General features: G+C 36.4%; 1 protein-coding gene across 1 annotated transcript; it reads right to left on the reverse strand.

Moving 5' to 3' along the window:
• Window positions 1-10,449: 10,449 nt before the first annotated feature.
• On the reverse strand, window positions 10,450-12,200 carry LOC132301673 (uncharacterized). Its single transcript, XM_059798911.1, has 3 exons — window positions 11,700-12,200; window positions 10,810-11,613; window positions 10,450-10,722 (listed from the first exon to the last, which is right to left on the reverse strand). The coding sequence occupies exons 1-3, from the start codon at window positions 12,198-12,200 to the stop codon at window positions 10,450-10,452; spliced, it is 1,578 nt and encodes a 525-aa protein (XP_059654894.1).
• Window positions 12,201-24,137: the final 11,937 nt, after the last annotated feature.

Raw genomic sequence — 24,137 nt, forward strand, 5'->3', positions numbered from 1 at the left:
CTCGAACTGGCATATAACTGGTGTTCACGAAGCGTCTGTAACACTGTGCGAAGATGTCTAGCATGATTGTCCGTTGACTTAGAATGAATCAAAATGTCGTTAATGAAGACAATAACAAACTGATCTAAATAAGCCCTGAAGACTCTATTCATTAAATCCATGAAGACTGCTAGTGCGTTAGTTAATCCGAAAGGCATGACACGAAACTCATAAGACCCATATCTAATGAGAAATGCCATCCTCGGAACGTCTTATTCCCTAACCCGAAGTTGATGATATCCAGAACATAGATCAATCTTAAAGAAATATGTAGCTCCCTTCAACTGATACAAAAATATCATCAATCTTGGGCAAAGGATTCTTATTACGAGCAGTAACCTTTTTCAAATCCCTGTAATCTGTATATAGGCGAAGGGAACCATCCTTTTTTTCCACAAGCAGAACTGATGCTCCCCAGGGTGAAGTACTTCTACGAATAAAAACCCTCGCTGAATAATTGTTGAATCTAATCCCTCAGCTCTCGTATCTCCACTGGTGCCATCCTGTATGGTGCTCTAGCAATAGACGTAGTGCCTAGAGCTAAGTCAATTACAAAGTCTATCTCTCGACTAGGTGGCAATCCTGGAATCTCCTGAAAAACATCCGAAAAGTCTTATACAATTGGTACGCGATTCAATGACACAGTAGCCTCCTTCTCCATTTCCTTCACATGGAACAAATAAGTGCTAGAGACCCCGTTAGAACATGGCATAGCAACGACGTACATATCCTGACCAGGTATGGTGAACACAATAGACCTATCATAACAATTAACTTGGGCATGGTAGTGAGATAACCAATCCATCCCAAGTAACACAGCGTAAGTGTGCATGTCCAGGATCACTAGATTAGCTAGAAATCTGAGTTTACCAATATCTAGTGTCACAAGCACATCATTCCCAAGTAAAATGGCAACATCACCTAAAGGTGTAGAAATACCATGAGGTCTATCACATACCTATGTCACCAACCAAACTATAAAAACCCAAAATTTCTGAATACTCCCTAGAGCAAAACACAGAAAATATACCAAATATTCCAAAGCCTACTTACATTTAGAATATCGCTTTATCTTGAGAATTCTTCCTTTGATATCAAACTTACCGTATTAATTTACACAAGTTCTTTTATAAACTTATTGGTCATCGTCTCGTACCCACACAACATGGTTATAGGCAAAAATTTGTTTGCCTGTCCAAATATCAACCACTCCACTGTGATATTCCTTTATCATCGTATCATACATATTTCAATATAGTTTAATAAAACCATTTGTGTAATCATCACTAAAATGCTCTCATAAAACACAATATAAAAACCAAAACCACCAGTTCACTTTATTAAGAACTTCTCTAAACCATAAATTGTCAAAAGAATAATCGTAAAATATTCTTTAACATACTACTAGTGTACGTGATTAAATCTATACTACACTTTTACTAATACCTCCACTACTACCAGTAATTAAAATTACTTTTAAAAGTGTCATCCTCCTTATGATTCGATACCCTCTTGCTTGGACAGCCCGGTATCCCTTCGTTTGGGACTCTGCCTAAAAGTGTGACTAGACTCTTCACAAGTATAGCAAGTACCTCTAAAAGTACCACATGGCCTCCTCTGCTGGTTAGACTGTGGCTGATCCCGTCCTGCCTGTGGTCCCCCATTCTATTGTTTCTAAGTTAACCCAGGATATTGGTTGGATGTATGCCCAAAATCTCCGTAGGCAAAACATTGACCTTGAAACTCATTTTGCACCACTGGTACTGCTTCGAGTGTCTGCTGAACGTGTGGCTGACTCTGAAGTGCAGTTGCTACGCTTGCAGCTACAGCCTGAACAATGATGTAAATTAACTGAGGAGAATACTCTAGATTCCTGCCTTGATTGTAGCCTCGATCTTGAGACTCCTGAGTCTGTTGTACATCCTCCTGCTCAACGCGCAACCGACCATCTTCCTCCTGAAACCTAGGTAGTTGCTGCTCTTCCTCAATTTGCGGACGCCGCAGAAACTCCTGCTGCCTACGTACCGCTTCCAATCACCGCTTGTTGTTCCGTCTGGTTCTAGCATTAACCATTCTGTTAATATAGAAAGACAGACATCAACACGATTTTAAACGGACAATATATGAATACAATGAATTCTAATCTTAAAACTCTAAATAAAAGAATACGCTACGCGGAAGTCTTAATACGAATTAACCCAAGAGACACTGAACCTGGAGTGCTCTGATACCAACTGTGATACCCCTCGATTCTAGAGCCACGGGTGATCAAGTCCAAGAATAGATCCGAGGGCTACCAAACAATTAATATGTAAATGAATACAGAATACAAAAGAGAATAAAAGAATTAATTATTAAAGCTGAAAAGAATTCTAAAATGTAATCCTTAAAATTTATAAATTTATATAAATTCCAAACCTTCCAATATCTGTACAACTCAGGAATCCATCTAGTGGACCCTTAATAAAATCCCAATGGAAAGTAAAATTCGGAAACCAAAATCCAAAAACTAAAACATGAAAAGTAATTATACGTAGTCGGAGGAGTGAGTGTCTATATCTGCACAGCACGACCAAGCTCTAAGCCTAGAACTGACGAACACCTAAAAAAATAAGAGTGGGTTAGGCCCACATGCAAGTTCTATCCTACTACAATCTATACAGAAATCCGATACGCAGATACATCCTAAATAGCTCAACAATAACTAAAGTAGTCCATATATGTATAAATACACACTATAGGATGCTTACTAGCCCACAATTCTGTCTCAACCTGAGTAGAAGGTAACATGCAAAACGCACGTAACGTGGTCATGTATACCTAGACCTACCAGGGAAACATCATTAGGTCCAGTTATCCATCCTAGGTGATATATGCACCCTAACCATGATCCTAAGACTCAAGTTCATATCACGGTACCATAAAGATATATATATATATATAAAAGTCCATTCAATGTATGTCATTCAAAAGGTTTATTGACCTGACACATGTTTATAAGTAGGACTTAACTTTTGTAGTTAATCCATTTTATTTTAAAATAGGTAGGACTGAGTGTTTTGAACTAATCCGTCCCCAGAATATGTATGTCTTAGTGTTTTGAACTAAGCCATCCCAAATATGCCACCGTCCCATACCGGTGCATATACATATATATAAGTAGGACTTAACTTTTATAGTTAATCCAACTTATTTTAGAGTAGGTAGGACTTAATATTTTGAACTAATCCGTCCCTAGAATAGGTAGGTCTTAGTGTTTTGAACTAAGCCGTCCCTAGTATGCCACCGTCCCATACCGGTGCATATAATTCACAAATCAAACGATTGATGCAGTAAATAATAAATTTAATCATCAACCATACCTCAAATAAGCATAAATAAAGTCTAATATGCATATAACCATAATATGCATCTAGTACAAGATTTAAAAATCATGTCACATTTGTTTAAATCGCTAGAATAAGACAAGGCATTTAAATCCTTCAACTAGTCCAATAATTGATGCAATTACAATTAATTAAAACATCAATTAATCCAATCTAAGCATAATCATTTTTAGGAAATCAACTATACTTATAACACTGCTAAAACATGATTAAACGCTATAAGATCATGTATAGAAAAATTGTCAAATATCAGTACGCAATTAAATCAACTATCTGATACTCCACATGCAAGTTTACTGTTTAACTTCATGATATTCCATATTCTTAGCATATTAATGTAATAACGCTTCCTAATATATTTATAGGTCCAAAATAGTTATTTAAATCATTTAGTGCAATTAAACAACTTAAGAAATACCCCAGATGGTCAAACAGTACCCAAAAACCAATTTCTGCAAGAACTGGGGCGAGAGCAGGCTCCCAAACATTGAGAGCCACCTCTGCCCTCTTGGGAGCTAGCGCCCCATATGTGGGAGCCACCTCTAAGCTGTTGGGAGCCGGCTCCCTCCATGTGGGAGCCGGCTCTCTCCATGTGGGAGCTAGCTCCCTCCTTTAGAGAGCTAGCTCTCTCCCTCTAAGAGCTGTATCTACTCCTCTATTCATCTTCTTCGCCTTCGGCGATGTCGAGAGACTCTAAATTGTTTTAATTAATATTTCTAGGGTTCACTTTATGTCCCAGATTTAATTATAAGCAGGCATTATACATCATCGACATGAAATTTAAGCAAGTTTATAATCAATGAAATCAAAATTTAAGCAAGAACAACTATGAACCGCAAAACAGTTTTGTTCAACACAATCAAATACAGTTTAAACATGCTTAAAAGATATATTTTAACATTAATTTAAACCCTAGAGTCTAACTAGGTATGCACAGAACACAGGTTTAAGGGAAGGAGTTAGAATAGGAACTTGCATTCGGTTTCAGTTTTGAAACCTTAAACCACCGTTTTTCGAGTTTTCTGACAGTTTCTTAGGATGCCGTTCAACACCTCCGTTGCTCTTGGTTCAACCCATGAGTAAGCGTCAATTGTCCCTCCTTGGTTTAGTCTTTGATCGTGGCAAAACCCCCAACTCTTTCTCTCTGTTTTCTCTCGAACCCCTCTGTTTTCTCTCTCGAAACTCTCTATTCTTTCTATTTGCCTCCACTGTTCGTGAATAGGGCTCTAAAACTCTTGCAGACACATAACTCATATATATAGGATTTGTTTTATGAAAACCTAATTCTAATACCAAACTAATTATGTCGGCTAACCTAATCCACGTGATTACATAAAAGAAAACAAAACCCTAAACTATAATACATAAGAAAACCAATAAAACAATTAATTCATTAATCCACATAAGCATATACTAAAGAAAATAATTAATTAATTTAAATCAATAAACCATTAAAATAAATAATTCAATTAAATAAAACCAATTAAATCAATTAGGCAAATAATCAGATAATCAAGTAAAAATGCAATAAAACAATAATTAAAATGCCGAGACTATCCTTTTAAAATTAAGAGTATTACACAAACCCTCACCATCTACTTTGGGAGGTAGAGATACCTCTCACGCATTTACTTTGCTCCTTTGGAGATTCAAACCCTCACCATCCACTTTAGGAGGTAGAAGAGATACCACTGAGCCACAAGGCCCTTGGTCCAAATACATGTCTACATCGACTCCGCAGAGTTTGCGCCTTAACTACTGGTTCAAGTATTTATTTGGATTAATTTAATCGACAATATTTGTCAACTATAACATTTCTGTTAGGAGACTTGGGTTAGTAAAAACTTGAAAATAATCAAAGTTACGTCATTTTTAATGAGTCTCAATAACCTATTTTTATATTTCTGTCTAACAAATCTCCATTTACATCTTTTATTTATCTCCAATATATATATACACACATAAATAAATATATGCATATATACCAACAAATTTCCATCTCCCATGCATATATACATGTATGTATATATACCCCAACAAATCTCAATAGCCCTTACATTTCAAGTAGAAGTTTATATGACCGATTATCTCAAGAGGTTTGGGAAAACTTTGACAATTGGTCAGATAAGGATACTTAATGACTTGTTATCCGAAGTAAAAGAGAATAGGTCCCAATTCCAATATAACTAACAATGTGATGGGTCACAAATGTGTATCACTTTAAAAATACCACTTATAACTGATGGACCAAGAGGGGGAGTGAATTAGTTAATCTCTTTCTTAACAGAATCATTGAAGTAATTCAACAAGCAAGCAATAAGTACTTAAAACAGGATTTACAAGGAAACCCTTTCAACTAGGGAAAACCTTGGTTCTTGGCCATGGCCAATGAAGATCACTACTAGCTGTATGTACCATGTTACACACTCAGCTGTCTCACCCTCTGCACACACCCAAGCACAAGAATTGACATTAGCTTTCACAACCAATACATACACTAGCTGATTTCAGTGTACACACACACTCCCCCTGTCCTAAGCACCCTTGCTTGGACCAATAAAGCTCATATAGCTCACCACATACATCATTACAAATGATAAACAAGATAATAAAACTTTTTCTTCAAGTGGAATAGTTTAAGCAATACAAAATACCAAGTTACTGCCTCAAGATCATTAAACTGCTGCAACAAGTGATTTAAGGGTAAAATTGGAATTTCCTTCGAGATTAGTTCAGCTGTAGCTTCCACAGTCTTAAATTTACTGCAATACTCATGTTAACATCCTTAAGCAAGTCAGCACAGAACGAGTCTATATCAATGTTCAATCTCAGTTCAGAAATAAGCACAGCTCAACTCAGTTTAGAGGTTTTGCAAGGTCACAACCACAGTCTGTCAAAGTTTTGCCCCACAGCCAATTTCAATAGCTTTGATTCATCCAAATAGACTTGCTAGCACATAGATAGTTCATAGAATAGCTAGCCTTAAACATTTTGCACTTGAATCACAATTTATGCAGAAAAACAGGCTTATGAACTGATCTAAGAGCTCAAAATTCATTTCAACATGTTTCAATTCAAAGCAAACTATTGAGCAAGTGTAAATAGCATAGTTATACCAGTGACAACCCTCAGAAATGACCACAGCAACTTGGAACTCAGATTCACTACTCAATCCAGCCCTTTCTTCAGCAATTTGAACAGCAGCAGCATCTCAGTACATTGATTACACACAAGGCTTGAGGCAGTGGGTTTTTCTAGCATAAATCATCATTACAAATCAAAGGAGAACTTTGTTTAATAAAAAGGAGCTCGAGGTTCTCTTCTGCAGCTTGCTTTTTAATCTCTATAAAAGGCCATAAACCCTAAAAGACACCTATAACAGCATATACATATTTTAGTGAAAATGCTACACTACACCTCTCCTAATTCAATGATGTCACCTTTCAACCAGTGATTGCATAAGAATAATTCTTACGTTCCCTTAATGAAAAGACAACGTTGCCCTTGATATCTCACCAAATAGTGACACCTCATGCATCAGTAAGAACAGTTTATACAAGTGAGGACACATTGACATTTGCCTTTGCTTAGCCACTAAGATCTGTAACACCATTAGAGGACACTATATAGTTGGACCACAACCACGTGTCACACTCCTGAAAATACTTGAAAAGTTGTACAAACAAGCCTTATACCAGCTGTAAATTACATTTAGCAAAATCTTGTTTGCTGAAGCTGTATTAGACACAATGTAGGCTCACCACAGCGGTTCAGTGCAATGCAGCTATCCAGCCATACGAGTATCCATAGAATGCATCAAGGAAAATACAAAAGTACCCTTGAAAGCTCCTGTGACAAGTTTCTTATATGCTGATCTTAACTAAAACCATTCAATTTGGCTGAAATAAGTGTACCAGCTGTGATGAATTAAATCATGCCAATGTAAAAAGACTATCACTGTAATATAAATGTCAATGCTGCCCAAGTGATATATGTTAACCCATAATACAGATAGAATATGCACTAAAGCACACAAAACCAAAGTTTTGACATTTAACAGGCAAATAGGACTTAGAGGATCTTAGGACCAACAATCTCCCCCTTTTGCCTTTAATGACAAAATCTTTGATATGAAATAAGGCCTCAAGTATAGTGATCCAGCTAATAGAAGGAGAACAACCCAACATTCAGCAAATGATAAGAATAACATGTGACACTATCCTTATTTCAGTCCTTTCTCCCCCTTTTTGACATTGAAGGTTAAAAGGGAGCAGGACCAACAATAGTAAGGTCAAAGAGGTGGGGGAACAACCCTTAGAAGATCCTGAAGGGTTGAAAATCTATGAGGAAGAAGAGGCTTAGTCATGATGTCTGCAATTTGATCTGCTGTTGGTAGATAAGTAATATCAAGAAGCCCTATTTGAACCTTGTCTCTGAGAAAATGATACCTGATATCTATATGCTTTCTTTTCTAATGCAATGTGGGATTTTTACTGATGGCAATAGCACTTTGATTGTCACAAAAGAGCTTGGGAGGCATGGAGAAGTAAAGCCTAAGATCTGTCAGAGTAGACTGCATCCAAAGTAATTGTGAACTAGCTTGAGAGGCAGCAATATACTCAGCTTCTGAGGTGGAGAGAGAAACTGTGTCTTATTTTTTGCTAAACCAAGAGACAACATTAGAGCCAAGAATGTAACAACAGCCAGAAGTGCTTTTTCTGTTAGGTAATGATCCACCCCAATCAGCATCTGAAAATGCAGCTATAGTAATTGTTGGAGAAACAATGTAATGTAGACCATAAGAGATTGTGCCCTTAACATATCTGAGAATGCGTTTGGCAGCTTGGAGATGAGACATTTTAGGATTACTTTGAAATCTGGTTACCAATCCTACTGAGTACATGATATCAGGTCTGGAAGCTGTGAGATAGAGTAGACTACGATGGAACTGCTTCTGAGGTACAATCAAGTGACAGTTTAGTATTTGGACACAATGGTGTTGAAACATGCTTGTTATCATTTATGTTGAACTTCTTGAGTAATTCTGAGGCATATGTCTGTTGTGAAATAAAAATTCCTTTGGATGTTTGAGCAATTTGAAGTCCTAAGAAATACCTGAGAGTGCCCAAGAGTGATATTTCAAACCTTGTTTTCATGAGATTGGCAAACTCTGATGCTAATGAAGTATTGGAACCACAAAACATGATGTCATCTACATAGATTTAAAGAATTAGAAACTGGTCTTGATGAATCCTAACATACAAAGTGCTGTCAACTTTGCCTCTATGAAAACCTTATTCAATTAAGAACTGATGTAACTTTTCATACCAGGCCCTGGGAGCTTGCTTAAGACCATACAAGGCTTTACTTAGTTTGAATACATGAGAGGGATATTCAGAATCTTCAAAACCTTCAGGTGGCTCTAGATAAACTTCCTCACTTAGGTCTCCATTTAGAAAAGCAGATTTGACATCCATTTGGTACACCTTGACCTGTTTGTGACATGCAAAGGACAACAACATTCTTATGGACTCCATTCTAGCCACAAGAGCAAAAGTTTCATCATAATCAATTCAAGCTTGTTGTGAATAGCCTTTACACACCAACCTTGCTTTATTCCTGATCACAGCTCTTTTTTCATTCATCTTATTTTTGTAAATCCATTTAGAGCCAATAACATTTTTGTTTGTAGGTCTAGGTACCAGTGTCCAAGTATCATTTTTGTTAATTTGATCCAGCTCTTCTTGCGTGGCTACAACCTAATCCTCAATCTTCTTAGCCTCATAGTAGGATTTAGGTTCAATAGATGACAACATTGCAAAGTGGCTGTATTCTTTGTTATCTTCAGCTTCCAACTCAGTTAATTTCTTCCTATTCCTTGTTTGAACTCCAGCTTGAGATGAACCAATAATGTTTTCAGCTTGAACCTGCTTTTGCAGCACTGGGTATGTAGTTTCTTTTGAATTCTCAGGTTCAGTCACTGAAGAGCTGACTTCATTTGAACCAATTGTATTATTGCTGTCTTCAGGCAGAATCACTTGAGGATTTTCATCAAATTTTACATGGATTGACTCAACCACCTTCAAAGATCTAAGATTGTAGCATCTATAAGCCTTGCTCTATGTAGAATACCCCAGAAATGTACCTTCATCAGATTTTGAATCAAACTTCCCCAAACTGTCAATGTGATTAAGTATATAACACTTGCTACCAAATATTCTGAAATAGTGTACTGTTGCAGGTCTTCCATACCATAATTCAAAGGGTGTCTTGGTTGAATTTGGTTTAAGAAGAACTCTATTGATGATGTACACAGCAGTACTAACAGCTTCAGCCCAAAATCCTTTAGCCAAACCTTTTTCAAGCAACATTGTTCTTCCTATCTCTTGAACTGTTCTGTTCTTTCTCTCCACAACTCTATTCTGTTGAGGTGTAGCAACAACTGAGAATTCCTTTTTGATTCCCTTGTCATCACAGGTGTGCTCAAATTCTTTCATGGTGAACTCAGAACCAAAATCAGACCTGAGTTTCTTCACAGTGCAGCTCCTTTCATTTTCAACAAGGTTGACAAAGTTAATAAAGTGTGTAATAGCCTCAGATTTTTCTTTCAGAAAGTAAACCCACACCATTCTGCTGAAGTCATCAATGAGTAACATAAAATACTTACTGCCACCAATACTTGTGGTTCTGGTAGGTCCACAAAGATCCATGTGTATCAGGTCAAGTGCCTTAGAGGAGTTGATTTCCTTGGAATGTAATGAAACTTTAGTTTGTTTTCCTTGTTGATAAGCTTTACAAAGATGATCATCCTTAAAACAAATGTCAGGCAGACCTTTAACTGCTTTCAGCTTTAATATCTTGGACATGTTCCGTGAATGAAGATGACCTAACCTCTTGTGCCACAACTTAGCTTCATCACAGGTTGTTAAGTTACATTGGGTGACCTAACTTTCTTCAGTGACTGTGTAGACATTTCCTGAGGATCTACTTGCTGAGAACAGAACTTGTTTTGATTCCAGATCAATCATATTGCATCTTTCTTTGTTAAAGCAAACTTCTTCCCACTATCACATAATTGACTTACACTTAGGAGATTATGTTTGAGCCCTTCAACCAATAGAACTTCTTGAATCTCTGGCAACTCTTTAGACTTACTCACAATGCCAATTCCAACAATCTTAGCTCTTTGATTGTCCCCAAATATAACATTTCCACCATCAAACTGCTGTAAGGAGTTAAATTTTGAGCCATCACCTATCATGTGTCTCGAACAGCCACTGTCAACATACCATTTGTCCTGAGTATTACAGGCTTTAAAAGCTGTATACACAAGAAGACTTATAGAGTTCAGCTTTTTGGGGATTTACATCATCTTAGATTTCACCATTGACCCTTTGTCTTTAACTTTCACTCCTTGAGTTAGGTCTGACTTCTTCATATACATCTTAGTGATCTTGAAGTTCCTTGCAGCTGATGTAACAAAGTCTCTCTGATTGAAACTCAAAAGATATTGAATGTTGTTAAAAATATCAAACCTTGATCTCGGAGGTTTCACAATGGGATATCTTGCATATACTTCTCTAGTAGTGGCCTTCACAACAAATGTTGAGTGTTTCTGACTAATCTTAGCAGCTGAATCACATACATATCCAATTCCAGTCTTCCCAATTTGCTTAGTAGATTGTTTCCAAATTTCAGCCATTTTCGGAGATCTCTCCTCAAGTATGGTAGACAGTTCTTCCTTGTATCTTTTAGTAGACCACTCAGAGTTACTTTGAATCTTGAGTATGCTTAGGAAAATAAGGGAAATTAAACACATAGTTGACAATTTAAGTTTTATGTGTTTGGTGAGAATTTGTCTAGACCTTAATAATTCTGAATTTAGCTTTCTGATCTGAGATTTATGTTGATTGCACTTCACAGTAAGTCTTTCATATTCTTCCAGAATTTCCTCAATATCTGTGTTAGTATCTTCTTCAGTTTCAACAGACTCTTTTGATGGTTCTAGAATTGCCATGAATAAACATTCATCTTCTTGATCTTCTTTAAGTTTCTCTTCTTCTTCAATGGCTGTTTCCCAGTCTGAGAGTAAGGCTTTTCTTCCAAACTTTCCTTTGTTGTTAAGTCCTTCAAACTTTCTCCGAGTTTGGCCTTTAGAGTTAGGACACTTGGATACAATATGACCAGGCTTGCCATACCCATAGCATGTTAGATTCTGCAACTGAGATTCCTTTTAAACCTGAATTTTCTGAATTTCTTGGCAAGGTAAGCCACTTCATCCTCTTCAAGATCATCTTCTGACTTAGACTTATCTTCTTCAACATTCTCTTTGGCTTTGAGTGTTGTTTCTCTTCTATGCAAAGTAGGAGGACCAACTCTCATCTCATAAGCTGTGAGAGATGCTTGAAGTTCATCAATCTTCATGTTGAACAAATCTTTGTCTTCTAGAATAGTGACCTTGGCATTGAATCTGGAAGTGAGAGATCTGAGAATTTTCTTACACACATCAGAATCTTTAACATCTTCACCAAGAGCTCTCATATTGTTTACAAGATCTTTGATTTTGAACATATATTCTGCAATGGTTTCTCTTTCTTCCATTTTACAAACTTCATATTGAACCTTGAACAGCTGAATTTTGTTTTCCTTTATGACCTTGTTTCCCTCATGAGCTGCCTGAAGTGAATCCCACATTTCTTTGGTTGTCTTACAATTCTTCACTCTGGTAAATTCTTGCTGCTTAAAGGCACAGAAAAGAACATGTGGCTTTCCCATCATTAGCTACAGCTATCTTGTCTTTAGTAGATGGATTTTCAGGATTGAGAATCGCAACACTATGTATGGTAGCATGCCAAACATCATAGGACTGAGACATCAAAAAGGCTTCCATTCTAGTTTTCCAAGAATTATAGTTTGAGCCTTCAAAACCAGGAGCTTTGTTAATAACTTGACCTTCATCCATAGCTAGGACCAACTGCAGGCTTGTTAGAACCTTTCAATGCAGACCCAAGCTCTGATACCAATTAATGAACCAAGAGGGGGGGGGGTGAATTGGTTAATCTCTTTCTTAACAAAATTAATGAAGTAATTCAGCAAGCAAGCAATAAGTACTTAAAACAGGATTTACAAGGAAACCCTTTCAACTAGGGAAAACCTTGGTTCTTGGCCATGGCCAATGAAGATCACTACTAGCTGTATATACCTTGTTACACACTCAGCTGTCTCACCCTCTGCACACACCCAAGCACAAGAATTGACACTAACTTTCACAACCAATACATACACTAGCTGATTTCAGTGCACACACACACTCCCCCTGTCCTAAGCACCCTTGCTTGGACCAATAAAGCTCATATAGCTCACCACATACATCATTACAAATGATAAACAAGATAATAAAACTTTTTCTTCAAGTGGAATAGTTTAAGCAATACAAAATACCAAGTTACTGCCTCAAGAGCACTAAACTGCTGCAGCAAGTGATTTAAGGGTAAAATTGGAATTTCCTTCGAGATTAGTTCAGCTGTAGCTTCCACAGTCTTAAATTTATTGCAATACTCATGTTAACATCCTTAAGCAAGTCAGCACAGCACGAGTCTATATCAATGTTCAATCTCAGTTCAGAAATAAGCACAACTCAACTCAGTTTAGAGGTTTTGCAAGGTCACAACCACAATCTATCAATGTTTTGCCCCACAGCCAATTTCAATAGCTTTGATTCATCCAAATAGACTTGCTAGCACATAGATAGTTCATAGAATAGCTAGCCTTAAACATTTTGCACTTGAATCACAATTTATGCAGAAAAACAGGCTTATGAACTGATCTAAGAGCTCAAAATTCATTTCAGCATGTTTCAGTTCAAAGCAAACTATTGAGCAAGTGTAAATAGCATAGTTATACCTGTGACAACCCTCAGAATTGACCACAGCAACTTGGAACTTAGATTCATTACTCAATCCAGCCCTTTCTTCAGTAATTTGAACAGCAGCAACATCTCAGCACATTGATCACACACAAGGCTTGAGGCAGTGGGTTTTTCTGCATAAATCATCATTACAAATCATAGGAGAACTTTGTTTAATAAAAAGGAGCTCGAGGTTTTCTTTTGCAGCTTTCTTTTTAATCTCTATAAAAGGCCATAAACCCTAAAAGACACCTATAGCAGCATATATATATTTTAGTGAAAATGCTAGACTACACCTCTCTTAATTTAATGCTGTCACCTTTCAACCAATGATTGTATAAGAATAATTCTGACATTCCCTTAATGAAAAGACAATGTTGCCCTTGATATCTCACCAAATAGTGACACCTCATGCATCAGTAAGAACAGTTTATACAGGTGAGGACACATTGACATTTGCCTTTGCTTAGCCACTAAGATTTGCAAAACCATTGGAGGACACTATATACCTGGACCACAGCCACGTGTCACATTCCTGAAAATACTTGAAAAGTTGTACAAACAAGCCTTATACCAGCTGTAAATTACATTCAGCAAAATCCTGTTGCTGAAGCTGTATTAGACACAATGTAGGCTCACCACAGCAGTTCAGTGCAATGCAGCTATCCAGCCATACGAGTATCCATAGAATACATCAGGGAAAATACAAAAGTACCCCTGAAAGCTCCTGCGACAAGTTTCTTATATGCTGATCTTGACTGAAACCATTCAATTTGGCTGAAACAAGTGTACCAGCTGTGATGAATTAAATCATGCCAATGTAAAAGGACTGTCACTGCAATATAAATATCAATGCTGCCTAAGTGATATATGCTAACCCATAATACAGATAGAATATGCACTAAAGCACACAAAACCAAAGTTTTGACATTAAACAGGCAAATAGGACTTAGAGGATCTTAGGACCAACAATAACAATAACACAAATCAATGTAGAATAATGCTATAGTAAGGGCCTGTCGAACCATAAGGATTGCTAGTTTATGGCAACAAAAATTGTAAAATTACTTTCTAGTTTGATAAAAGAGATGATAGTTTGATTGGTTTGTCACTTAACCTATGAATTGAAATTACAAAAAAATAGTAAATAAAATGAATAGAATGGATTGAACTTATAAAGAGAAGGCTATGGAATTGACTTCACCAAAACCTCATAAACATGCTAGCTTGCACTTAACTTGGGATAAACAGCTATGTATATATAACGATGTGTAGAAGTATAAAACAACCACAACATCTTCAAGAAAATCATACATTTCAGGACTAAGCATAACTTATCTTTGGTTGGCATGGCTCATCCACCCAAACTAGATTGTGGTATGAACCATCTTCCCTAAGCATGGCCTATCAAGGTCCTTCAATTGTATGTTGCAGCACATGAAATCAATTATCTATCATAAATTATCTTCAGTTGGTATGAACCATTTACCTAACTAAATTAACCTAAAAGTGTAGCATGGTCCATCTTCCTTAAATATAATCTATATAAATTCTCAATTACATGCCAATATAACTATTTCATAAATTCATTCCCATTGTCACTATAGGAAATCGAGTGCATAATTGTGTCAATATGATTTCTAAGACAAGATAAACATATCAACATAACTATATATTCACATGAAAATCACATACATTAATTCAATATAAAAACACATTAATTCAATGTAAACACCTTATAATTTATGAAATCAAATATATACAAGAAAAATCCCCAACTTGAGATAGCATTTACAAAATATTTACTTGGTTTAGGTTACATCAACTCCCTAGGAAGGGAGTTAGCCTCTCATGGACATGGTAGCAACTTCAAGGATTGAAGAAGAGAAATATTTCCCTTCCAGCCCCATTGTTGCATGGTGTGTCGTCAATCCAAATCCAAAATTTGTGCACCAAAAGATAATGGTGTGGAGCTTATGATGAATGTGGCCAAGCTTTACATTTAGAATTGTCACTACTACCTTTTACTAAAAATATAGCTAGGGCAAGTAGGGATCATCCCAAGGGATTGAGGGTCGTACTAGGTTAAGGAATCAAGATTAGGGTTAGTAGGTCGAGTGATCAAAATAGTGGTTGGTGGTTGAATTACACTAAAATGTAATTTAAACTAAAGTAAACAATAATGCAATAAGGAGAATAAAAGAGAGAGAGATTTTGGGGTTTAGAGATCACCACTAAGCATACTTTTTCTACACCCTTAATGAATGATTAATGAGGGGAAAAACATGTATTGCAACAAAGAGTGTGTGTGAGGTTGTTTCAATAAGCATGGATGACAAATTAAGCATATATTATCTAAGCAACATGGTGGATAGCATAACATATCAAATTAAGCCATTAATCCCTTCTTTAAGCTCACAACCAAACACATCACAAGGTTAGAGATATATGCTACTTGCATTCAAAAGTATGGAACATCAAACAACAAGCATGGATTGTCCTCTCATTTAACAACTACACTACAACTAAGCTAATGACATGAAATTAAACTAATTAAACTAAGGGAGAGACACAATCCATCAAGAAATGAGTATGAACCATCAAATAAACCACAAGAGCATTCCATTAAGCACTATGTCTTGACAATCTCTAGATCTATAACATTAATACACATAGACATGCATCAACAACACAAGAAATAGAGACAAACACATGAACATCTATTCTAGCATACATAGACATATGGATAGAATGAAATGATCAATTGGAAGCATTAAACCATATAAATCATTGAATAAATAAGATCTATATATATAAAAGTGTCAAAACATGTATCACAATACAAATCCCCTCAAAAATACATAAATCAAGAAGTAGAAAGCATGCTTAGGGCTAATTCTAGCCCCAAGAGGATGTCTAGTCATTCATGGATGATGTCCTCTAACCTTCAAGGGCAAGCTCCATGGAAGAAATCTGCTCCTTGGTTGATGAAGAACCTCCAATGGTGTCTCTAGCCTCTTCCTCCTTTTGCTTCCTCACTAAGTATATATCTCTAAGTCTCCAAAAATATATATCAAAAAGTGGCTCATATTCCTTATACAGGTAGGTCAAAAATCACCCCAAATGAGCTGGACTCGTACACCAATAATCCTCTAATGATTGGATATAAGACAACTTTTAGTGAGCTGGAATTTAGAATTTTCTCGGGATTTGGGAAGTTCGATCGATTGAACTTGTGGTGAGATCGATCGAACATGGATGAGATCTATCGAATTGAAGCTGGATCGATCCTCAATGGCAGCGCCTTTTTGGATAAAAACAAATTTGAGATATTTTGAAGATATTTTTGGGAAAAGGACAAAAGTGGTTGGTAGGGTGGTACAGCTGGATAAGATCTGACATTTGGATAAGGACAAGAAAGTTTGATCGATCAGAGAATAATGTTGGATCAATTGAACTTTGGGGATCTCTGAAAATGACATCATGGCCTGGATCTATCTTGAAGTGCTGAGATCGATGAAAGTTGGATCGATTGAACTTTTCTTGAGATCGATCGAAATTGCTGAAATTCCACCTTTTGCTTCCTTTTGCTCTACTTTGCTCCTTTCTTTGATTCATCCCAGAATTGCTTCAATTATGCTCTTATTTTGCTGAGTTAGCTTATTTTGGGGATAAGTACCTGAAAATGGAAATAACACGAAATCAATACAAAACGGGAAAATAAGATAGATAAAGGTTCTAGAATATCTAAGCTTAAGGGATTTAAATACGCACTTTTCAGCGCTCATCATTGCAAAACTCAGCATAAAACCCTAAGGAAAATTCTCTCCCTTTCTGTATATTTTTAGAATCCAAAACTCTCTGATTTAATTCAAGCATTTGCCCCCTCTTAATCCAAAAATGAGTTTCAAAACAACCCAACTCGGTAAAATTCAAATCCCTACTTAAAATGGAACAAACTTTGACTTAGTCAAAATGGGGGACTGTAGGCTTGCGTTCGTAGGCGAGGTGTAACTGTTTGGCGTTTGGACGCGAGGTCCTGCGTCCGAACATAAGGTATAGCTTCTTGGCTTCTTCTTTTCTTCTACAGTACCGATTATATCCATTACATATTTAGGCCATTTCTTCTTGAAAACCACTTGATATTTAAGCCCGATATGACTTGTTATTCAAAAACCTTTAAAACCTTATTTTTATTCCTTTTTAGCAATTAAATCTGTAAAAACACAAAATACAAAAATGAAGATAATCTATATACAAAGATCAAATAATGGGCTAAACTAATGCAATTAAGGATGCTTAAATATGCAATATTTGGCACTTATTACACCCCCAAACTTACATTTTGCTAGTCCCTTAGCAAAACAAAATTGAGACACATATTTCTCCTCTTTCATGGGAGTGACGATTGCATTTAGCATATGCAACAAGCCTTTTAAACCCTTATGTATCCCTAGAGGACGAATGAAGTCTTGTGAGGGTTTACCAGAAATGATACCTATAAACATTAAGCAACAAGGCTCATTCTAGTATAAATTGAAACATATGACTTTGGGGAAAAATTCTATCGTGAAGACTACAGCAGGTATGCATACAATGATATCTCAAAACGATATTCAATTCCCAGCATTCATGTATCAATAAACTAGTCCACATACGTAATCTTCAATATCTCATTTATAATAGAATTTCATCTCAAGTTCCTTGGAAGTGAACCGAAATTTCATTTTCTTTTAAAATGCACTTTTAACCCTTTTATGGTTCATTCAATGTCTTCCACATCCTTAATCTATCTTTTAAAATTATAATCTAAGGCATGAATTTATTTGAACACATTTTGTGTTTCTTTTTCTCTTTTTATTATTATTTATAATTATTTTATTATTATGCATGACCATGTGCAATGTCCAAGTTCCTTAAGCTCTCTAATCACCCCATGTAACAAGTGTTGAGCCAATGACTCCCAAACCAGATGGTCTTAGGGCGTTAAGTGTAAAGACACTCTTAAAGGCATAATGACTCGGAATGGTTAGGCTACGAACTCAAACTAATCATACATCTTACATTATTTCCTTGTCTTTCTTTTTAATCAGTTAACATATTAAAAGAATAAAGTTTTATTCATTTTTTTAAATATATATATATATATATATATATATATATATATATATATATGCCAAGGATTATTTCATTTATCCGACTTACTAATTCAGGGAGCCAATTAAGTAAAATCACAAGGAAGGGAATGCAATTTTCGGTGTGCCCAATGTGCATTGTGAAGTTACTTAGTGATGAAAGACTCCAAAATAAGATATTTAAATCATGCAATGGACCTTTTTTCATTTGAACAATCATGCTAGCAACTTTCAATCATTCATTGATATCCTATATAAGCACACAAGTTGTATTAATCACATAGACCCTCCCCCAAACTTAGTTTCAATAACACCAAAAATTATTTACCTAAACATACAAGATTTGTTTTGATTTTTTTTTATATATTTTTTAACATAAGTAAACAATTCAACCATGTAAACAATTCAACTACATTTAACAATTACAATATGTATGTGAATAGGTAACTCTCAATACCCCCAAACTTACATGATACATTGTCTTCAATGTATGAAAACAAGTATATAAAAATTAAGCATGCAAAGAAGTGTAAAAGGAGAGAAACTATCGAGTGCGAAACAGTAACTCCAGTGCATCCAGTCACATTGAAAATGCCAAAGTTCTTTCCCCCAAACTTGTACCTAATAATCTGTTCACAAAAACTAAGTACCAAGCATAAAAGCATAGATAGGAATATAAAATAACATGCCATGCTTTATTAAAAACCGGGAAAGAAACCAAAATCTGTGCACATCAAAAAGTGCACCCACAATTGTCATGCCAAACATAGCTCAAAACGTAGAATTATTCAGAAAACACAAAGCAGAAATAAATAGCATGAACTAAAAAGCTAAAAGTGCAACACGATGCTTAAGCCACCATAAAAGTGGAGGACGATGGACCCGAACCGGCACCACTACGGTTAATAAGTGACTGCACTTGTAATACCCCTAATTTCAAAAGGATAGTCCTGGTATTTATATTTTTGTTTAAATTGCGATTTTTATTTATTATTTGACTAATTGTTTTGTTTAATTGATTATTTGCATAAATGGTTTTTAATTTCATTATTTGGTTATTTGTTTTGAATTTATTTGATTATTTGTTTTATTTGAAATTAATTGTTTTAACTTATTTAATTGGTTGTTGTAATTAGTTGTTTAAATTATTGCTTTAAATGGTATGCATTTATTTAATAGTTTTTACTTGACTTTTATATAGTCCATTAGGTAAACACATAAGTAGCCGTCATGCTTTTCACTTAGATTGTGTTATGGGTCGAGTAATCTGATTAGGGTTTAACTAAGTCTAGGGTTAGTATGTTCTATAAATACTCATCTAAGAGGTCTGCCTAGGGTTTTAGAATATCATTACGACACAGTAAAGTGGTGAGAAGTTTTGGTGACGTCTGGGTAATTAGCCAAGTGAAGAAACAGAGTTTCGCCGGAACCTTAGAAGCCGACGTAGAGACTTTGAACAAAAGTCTCAAAGGCAAGTTTTGTCTTAACTCTCTCCCTTAGGCTTCGTGTTCTTTGCATGCTTATATAGTTCCAGGATGAATTACATGTTTTAACGAAGAAATATAGGATATCTGTTTCCATGATTTTAAACTGTTGGTCGTAAGTTCTATTTGATAAACTGTTTAAAACTTGAAACTTTTCCTGCATTGTTTTATGTTTGAATCCATGTTAGTAAGTATAATAAGGACTTAAACAAGGTTTGGAACCTACTGGGATCTAGTTACAGTTTCTAATAACCTAAACAGTGAAGCGTCGGAGGAGTAGACGAAGCCGGAGAAGAGAACACGGAGAAGAGGAGGGAGAGAGCCGGCTCTTTTTTTGGTTGGAGCCAGCTCTTTTTGACTTGAGGCGGCTCCAAAGCCTTTGGAGGTGGCTCCAAGGCACTTGGAGGCGGCTCCAAGTTTTTTTGAACCTGCTCCATCTTTTGTTTTCCAGTTTTACGTTTTATTTGTTTTCTGTTGGTTTTCAGTGAGAGATTCTTGTGTATGGAATTTCTAAGTCTTCTAATAGAAACTAAATACTGTAATGGATGGTTTAATAGTGGTCTAGGGTTGGGATTAAATTTCCAAGTATTTTTGGAGCCTGCTCCATCTTTTGCTTTTCAGGGTTTTTCCGTTCTGTGGTTTTGTTTCTCAATTTTCAGTAAGGAAGCCATGGTTGTTGGGTTGTATGAAGTTTCAAAGGAGAAAAGGTGCTGTAATGGATGCTTAAAGGGTTGTCCAGAATAAATTTTAAACTCTAAAGGATAGTTAATTTATGAACAAACTCTTAGTTGTCAATTATGTAAGTCTGTATGCAAAATTTTAATGAACTTCCATACTGTGAGGATGTAGCTTATTAATTTTCATTTATAAGTTAGAAAATTCTATGGGAGGGATTTAATCACTGCTAATTTTGTATGGTGGTGCTGAATAAGCATGAGAAAAATCTATGTCGTGCTAAGGTTGTTTAGAGACTAGTTGATCATTAGATTCTAGCAGGTAGTGCATTGATGGTTGGACTGGGATTTTTAAAATATGTTAATGGCTTATAGTGTTTATGCCCACCATAAAATTAATTGATGACGTACTGCTACTTCAGGTTTGTTAATTATATGGAAACTGAACATGGAGTTTAATACGGATACAGTTATGTGTGATCAAGTTATGACATTCTGTATTAGTTTGATTAAGTATGATTGTTAATCTGCTCTAACATGCTAGTTTGGAAATCTTGGTATTGACACTTTTGTGGACAGTATTTTATCCACGGTTGGTTTAATTAAGCATGTTTGATAAATTACTTTATTATGCTTAATATGGAAATGTTGATATTGTTACTGTAAATACTTTGTCAACTATTGGATGGATGAGATTGTATGCACCGGTATGGGACGGTGTCATACTAGGTTTGGATTAGCTCAAATTGCTAAGTCCTACCTATTTTGGAGTAAGGGCACAGGTTATAAAATACAATCCTCCTTATATATATAAGTCGGTACGGTTGAATACGCCGAGTGACTTACTGGATTTCTTGTGGATGGTTAGAAACGGAGTTTAGATATATTTTTATGTTACCGTGTCGTGAGCTTGAGTCTCAGTGTTGACGATTGGGGTGCGTATATGCAGTTGGATGTGTAGCTGACTGTGAAGGTTGAGGTATACCCTGTTTAGGTTTAGGTACTCATGCCCACTCAGGTGCGTATTGTGTGATGCCTTCTATCCAGGTTGAGACCCCTTTCATAGCCTAGCGAGAGTCCAGTAGTGTGGATATATTTATGTACGGATTATTAGTTATTGTTGAACTATTTAGTATGTACATGCGTATCGAGTCTCTGCTTGGATTGTAGTAGGATAGAACTTGTTCGTGGGCCTGACCCACTCCTATTTTTCAGGTGTACGTCAGTTCCAGGCTTGAGCTTGTTCGTGCTGAGCAGAGACGATCTTCCATTCTACCGATGATGTAGGATTTCTTTCCAGATCTTGGATTTGGATTTTATCTTCCATTTTACTTTCATTCAGTGTGAGATTTTTATTAGGGGTCCACTAGAGATGGATTCCCGAGTTGTTCAAATTATGGATTTTTGGTTTATCAGATTTAAGTATTTAATTATTTAAGGTTTATCTTTTAGTTTTCTTTTCAGCTTTAAACTTTTATTCTTAAATTCATATTTTTGTATTCTGTGTTCGTTATAACATATTAATTGTTTGATATCCCTCGGGTTTGGGCCTGGGCCTGATCAACTCGTGTCTCGAATCCGAGGGGTATCACAGCACTATTGCCTATAAAAGCTACTGTCCCTCTTTAGTTTCCTTACAAAAGTCCATAAGGGTGCCCTCCATGGTACCAACCTATAGCTGAAGAGTGTTAAGCCGGGTGCTGAGAGAGTCATACTCTACTCTAGTCATAACAGGTGGCTATGGACCAACAGGTGCAGGGTCATCATGCTCAACCTCCAAAGGAATATCCACATCACCCTAATTGAACTGATCACCAATGCGTAGCTGTCTAGCTTTTTTCAATTGAGATCGGCTTTTCTTCCATTCAATGAGGTTCTACTGATACAAATCCTCCTTCTTCTCCTCATTCCGGCGTACCTTGAGCCCCTTTTTCTTTAACATCTTCGTGACCAAATAGGGAAAAGGAAACGCCTATGTCAAAGCATTATCCGTTTGCTTCACAATGAGTTCGAGATAGAGTTTCAGAATCTAATCCTGATCAGTTAAAATTCGATCTATAATAAATCAACCCTTTACAATAGCACAAATCATTGTAAAATAGGGCTATTGAACGGGTAAGTCGAACCACTGGGATTACTAGTTTATGGCAACCAAGGTTGTAAAATCACTTTTAGTTTGATGAAAGGGGGTATAAGAGTTGTGTTTGATTTGTCACTTAGAAACTAAGAATTGAAATTGCTTAAACACAATAATTATAAGGAATTGAAAAGATGAAAATAGTAAAGAGAGGACTAGAGAAGTGAATCCACCACCTACCATATAAATATGCTAGAATATGATTCATTTGGGAAAAACAACATAAATAAGTGGCCATGATATGTAGTTACACATGGTTGCTATATTATCTTCAAGAAATTCATGAAATCAATGGCCAAGAATAATCTACCAAAGATTTACATGCTTAAACTACCTAAACTAGGGTGTAGTCTTATACATGCTCACCAAGCTAGAGATTATCAAGCCTTCAATCACATGATAAGAGCACATGTAGCCAAAAATCAAGAATAAACCATCAAAGGGAAAACCTAAGCTATGGCCTATCAAATTTCTCAACAACATGCCATTAAAACCATTCCACAATCTCATCTTCATTGTCACCATGAAAAAGCAAGCCATATAACCACGAGAACATACATTCTAAGACAAGATAGTAGATTCAACATGATCATTTATACCAATTTCAGTTCATTACATCAAGTGCAAGCTCTAGATTATGGAACAACCACAAAAATACATCATTTTCCCCACAATAGAATCAAAACTAGGATATGCTTACAATGAAGGGTTTCATCACCTCCCTAGATAGGGAGTTAGTTACCCATGGATGCAAGGAATGAAGGAGAAGAATAGGCCTCACCCTCTATTTTTGCACCTAGGGGCTCCTTAACACACAAACCCACTTGAACCCAATATTTCTCTCTCTAAACTTTGCCAAAATATGAGATATATCTTTTACAATGTAACCCCCCTCTAATATATCCTCTTAGCCATTTATCTACCCTAAATATGTGGTTCTACAACCCCAAGACCATTCAGAGCAATCCCTTAAATTAAGGGATAACATTTGGTGAAGAGAAAAGGAGACCATGTTGGCCTGTCTGCAAAAGAGGCGGGCGCTCGCGGACGCCTGCATTTCGAGGATGGCTACTGGATGATTTGGCGGGCGCCCGCGGATCTAACGCGGGCGCCCGCAGGAGCACGGTGCCTCTGGAGACTTTGGCGGGCGCCTGCAGATTCCATACAGGCACCCGCATCTGCTGGCTTCACTACTTTCACCCCTTTTACTTGAACTGCTTTGGATCGGTCCATTGACACGGTCTTCATCCTAGGCGCGATGCAGCAAAACTCACGAGCTCACTGAAACACTTGGCTTGGCCAAAATGACGGTTCCCAGCAACGGCGTGCTTTGATTCTTCAAGAATTCCTCAAAACCGCACTTTTAACTATTTTT

Source organism: Cornus florida, unplaced genomic scaffold (assembly GCF_030987335.1).
Source record: "Cornus florida cultivar Cherokee Brave unplaced genomic scaffold, ASM3098733v1 CherokeeBrave_3.0.0_Hap2_Chr03, whole genome shotgun sequence".
Classification (NCBI taxonomy): domain Eukaryota; kingdom Viridiplantae; phylum Streptophyta; class Magnoliopsida; order Cornales; family Cornaceae; genus Cornus; species Cornus florida.